The 3,969-nt window shown below is 45.2% G+C and overlaps 1 protein-coding gene across 1 annotated transcript in view; it reads left to right on the top strand.

Moving 5' to 3' along the window:
• ptchd1 (patched domain containing 1) overlaps nucleotides 1-2,001 on the top strand; it is a 16,769-nt gene extending 14,768 nt beyond the window's left edge. Inside the window, exon 5 of the mRNA XM_042510565.1 lies at nucleotides 431-2,001. Coding sequence (XP_042366499.1) covers nucleotides 431-1,531 — 1,101 coding nt within the window. The 3' untranslated portion in view covers nucleotides 1,532-2,001. The remainder of the gene's footprint in view (nucleotides 1-430) is intronic.
• The last annotated feature ends 1,968 nt before the right edge of the window (nucleotides 2,002-3,969 follow it).

Below are 3,969 nucleotides of genomic sequence, written 5' to 3'. Positions count from 1 at the left end.
GTGTGGTGCAGCTCCATCTGTTCCAGCCCTCTGAAACTGGCTGCGTTTGTAGATCCAATTTTTGGACATTTATCCCATAAAAAAAATCTAATTTTTTTTTTTTCAAATTTTTAACTAATTTTCCACGTAATTCTCTTTTCAACTTTTTGTAATTTCTTGCAAATTGTGGGCTATCTCTTGACAAGTTGGTCAGTGTCTTCACTGACTGTATTTGAAAGTATAAATATTTGAAAAAAATTTGTTCAGTTTTCAAAGGTTTAAATGCTGGTGAAAGGAAGCACAAACAAACTTTTTTTTTAAAAAATTTCTAAAAAATAGCAGTTTTGGACAACGTTTTAGCCAGATAGTGACAATATACTGCAGACACACTGACATACATGTAATAAACAGGCTCTTTAACCTGTAATAAATGTGTTTTTGTTGTCGACAGGTGACCCAGGGTTCAGACCCCAGTGCTCTGGTTGCCATGGATACAGCGACAGTATTGTACACCCGTGCCCAGCAGCGTTACTTCAGCTCGTACTCCCCAGTCATTGGATTTTACATCTATGAAAGCGCCCCCTACTGGAACGCCTCAGTGCAGCGGGACCTGCTGGAATACGCCAAAGGCTTCCAGCGAATCAGCTGGCTGGAAGCGTACCTGAACTACCTGTCAGATCGCAACGAGTCCACCAGCCAGCCACGGGAAAACTTCACCCACACGCTCCGCCACTCTTTCCTCCGCGAGCCGCAGTTTGCTCACTTCGCAGACGACATCATATTTGCAGAGCGTGGTCAAGGCGAGGAACCAGACGTGGCAGCTTCCCGAATCTTCCTGGTGGCCAAGACGACGGAGAACAAGCGGGAGGAGATGTCAGTGCTGCTGGACACGCTGAGACGCTTGTCGCTGACCTCACGTGTCCGCTTCTTGATCTTTAACCCCTCCTTCGTCTACCTGGACCGCTATGCTGCTGCGGTCAGCTCCCCCCTCAGACACTCACTGCTGGCGGTGCTCTTCCTGTTAGGTCTTTCCTCGCTGGCCGTCGTGGAGCCGCTGGTCTCCGTGTGGCTGGGCCTCACCCTGCTCTCCGTTCAGTTTGGGGTGCTCGGCTTCATGACCTTATGGGGTGTGGAGCTGGACTGCATGTCTGTGTTGTGTCTGATCTCCGCCTTGGGGCACTCGGCGGACTGCAGCGGCCCCCTCCTGTGCGGTTTCGCCTCGGGTCGGGGTGACAGCAGGACTCGCTGGGTGAGAGTGGCGCTGGAGAGACACGGCGTTCCCTCTTTACAGACGCTCATCTGCTACAGCGCCGCCCTGGTGCCTGTTGGCTCTGTACGCTCCAACCTCACACGCACACTGTTTCGCTGCCTCACCCTCACGGCCGGCTGCTCGGCTCTGCACACGCTCGCTTTCCTGCCCACCCTCCTCACTTTCCTGCCTCCCTCCAAGAGTCGGGGACACCGGCCTGACGGAGAGGGGCAGCGGCAGGAGGTGGAGTGTGTTGAAATGAACGACAGCACTCGAGTGGTCGACCAGATCACCACTGTCTGAGCACAGGATGATGATGTTTTTTGGTCCTGTCGGCTAGGAATTGATTTGTTGTAGTCTGAGCTGCATGCTGCAGACAAGAATGTCGATCCTTGAGACGAGAGGAAGAAATGGCGAGTGTCGCTCCGAGAAAGAAAAATAGTGGTAGAGGGTCAAGAGGAAACCGTAAAGGAGAGTGGGAGGCAAGCGAAGACAAGAAGAGAGGTTTCCAATGCAGCGTATCCATGGTTACCTGCTTGTTGCCAGTGCTGAGGGGCATGTGAATGAGCTCTTTTGCAAACAGCCAATCAGAAGTTGAGGTTCAGCCGAGGTCAGGTCTTGCTGTGACGTTATCACAGAGGAAGTGCCACTTTTTTTTTTTTTTTTTTTTTTTTTTTTCACGTCTCCAAAAAGTTGCTTTAGATCTGATCACACTGTTTGGCTACTGCTATCTGTCCGCCATATCAAGTTGCACAAATACAGCTACAATGACATGAGGCAATCATCTGTATGACTTGAGTATTTCTACTTTAATGCTGGAAAAATAAAGTCAAATCAAGAAAATATGCATTGTAAGTGGTTTTGGCTTTAATGCAGGTTATAATCATTTTAGTGTAGTAATGGAGGAATATACAAACGTGCACTGATGTATTTAGATTGAACAGTTAACAGCAACACTTGAGTATGTTACTTATATATCCTGAGTCATAAATTGAATTTTAACTGTTTAAAGGTCTCTCATGTAGGATTTAGTGGAATGTAGTGGTGAGATTGCCGAACTAAAACACCTCCTATGTGTTAAGCGTGAAGGAGAGAAACCATGAAAAATGTCCCACTGGAACAGAAGCATCTGTCTCCAACAGTCCGTTATCTCAAAAACAAACTCCCTGCAGTTAGTTTCAGCATCCCAGGGGTGTTCATACCGACCCTTTGCAGAGTTTCCCAGTTCTGAGCCACCAAACCTTGTATTTCTATCAACTCTTTGTGTGGTTTTCTAGCAGTGTTTGAGCCACTGATCCCAGGTGCCATAACCGACCTTTGGTGGTGTTTTCCAGAAGAGTTTGAACCACTGATGTCATGTGTTTTTTACAGACCCTTTGCCCCATTTGCCATCAGCGACTGAGTGACTGATCCTGGGTGTTTTTTTACCAACCCATCCCCACTCTTCCTGTGCCATAAACATGATCTTTTTTCAACCACAGGTCAGTAGTTTTTGTGCCATTTTTTTGGCAAATGAGTTGTCTAACTGCAAGGAGTTTGTATTTTTGGAGAAACTGGACTTTAGAGTAATGGACGTTTGTTTTTGGAGATAACAGACTGTTGCAGAAATATTCTTTCAGTCCAGTGGGACATTTTTTGGATATTGAAATTTTGGGCCAGTGGAACAATGGCAAGCTCCCTATGGATCAGTATGCTTGCATTTTCTTTCATTAATTTTGAAAATGTTAAAAAGTTAATCATAAGTCACAATTCTCGCTGTAAACATTAAAGGGTCAGTTCATTTAAATTTTAAAAAATAAATATTTCATAACTTGCCTCTGGTATCGAGCCATGCAGATAGTTGTGGTTGTTATCTGCTGAGGTTCTGAGGTTTATGAGGTTTTTTGTGAAAGTGAATGGGATTATGTTTGTGGTGGCTTTCCTGAAATCATGTCCCAGATGCTCATGGTAATCCACAGAACATGATGTCAGCAGTTTTAATTTCAGCTACTTTCTACAGAGAGGAGAGTCCCTGTGGAAGCTCCTGACAGTGAGTTCTGGTTCTTTAAGTACAGTAGGCCTTCCCATCATGATTAAACAGTAAACAATAAGACAAACTTTGTACAAAATGGTCAGCTTACCACCACGTATGCACAGAAAATAAAAATCCTTAAGCTTTTGCCCACACAACCTAAAAAAACTGCAGGAATCACAAAAGTGACTTAACGTGAGATAACAATAATATAAAGCACATTTCTTGAAAAAAAAAAGAAAGCATACTTATGCACAGTTTGGATACAGACGCGAGTTTTATTCACTGTAAATGTCTGAATAGTCGGAGCTGATGAACAGTATGTCCCGGGAGCTCATTTGTCTATCGGGAAATGTTGTCAGCACCTGTTTGTTTCTTTTCCCTGTCCGTCTCCTGTCTGTAAATCAGTTTGAATGAAAGTATTGTTCTCTTTCAACCTCCTGCGATTCCCCCCTGAAGGATAAGGAGCTTGTTTCCTTTTCTTCTTTTATTCCTGAATTCATCTCAGTGGTTGAAGGTCTGTGTGTGGGAGTGCTTCCTATTGTTAATCCATGCTCCTCTCTGACACTTGGCTCAATGAAAGTATTGTGCCAGCACCACGACCATCAGTAAGACAAGGGCATGATCCTCACCGACTTCCCGCCCATGCACATTGCCAATTGTTATTTTTCAAAGGGCACATGTTCTACCTCTAGGCTGGAGGTACCACCAGCCATGGGCTGTGTTATCT

This window comes from Plectropomus leopardus, chromosome 21, assembly GCF_008729295.1.
Source record: "Plectropomus leopardus isolate mb chromosome 21, YSFRI_Pleo_2.0, whole genome shotgun sequence".
NCBI classification, from domain to species: Eukaryota; Metazoa; Chordata; class Actinopteri; order Perciformes; family Serranidae; genus Plectropomus; species Plectropomus leopardus.
Note: the sequence above shows the minus strand (reverse complement) of the source record. Positions and strands in the feature narration are given on the sequence as shown.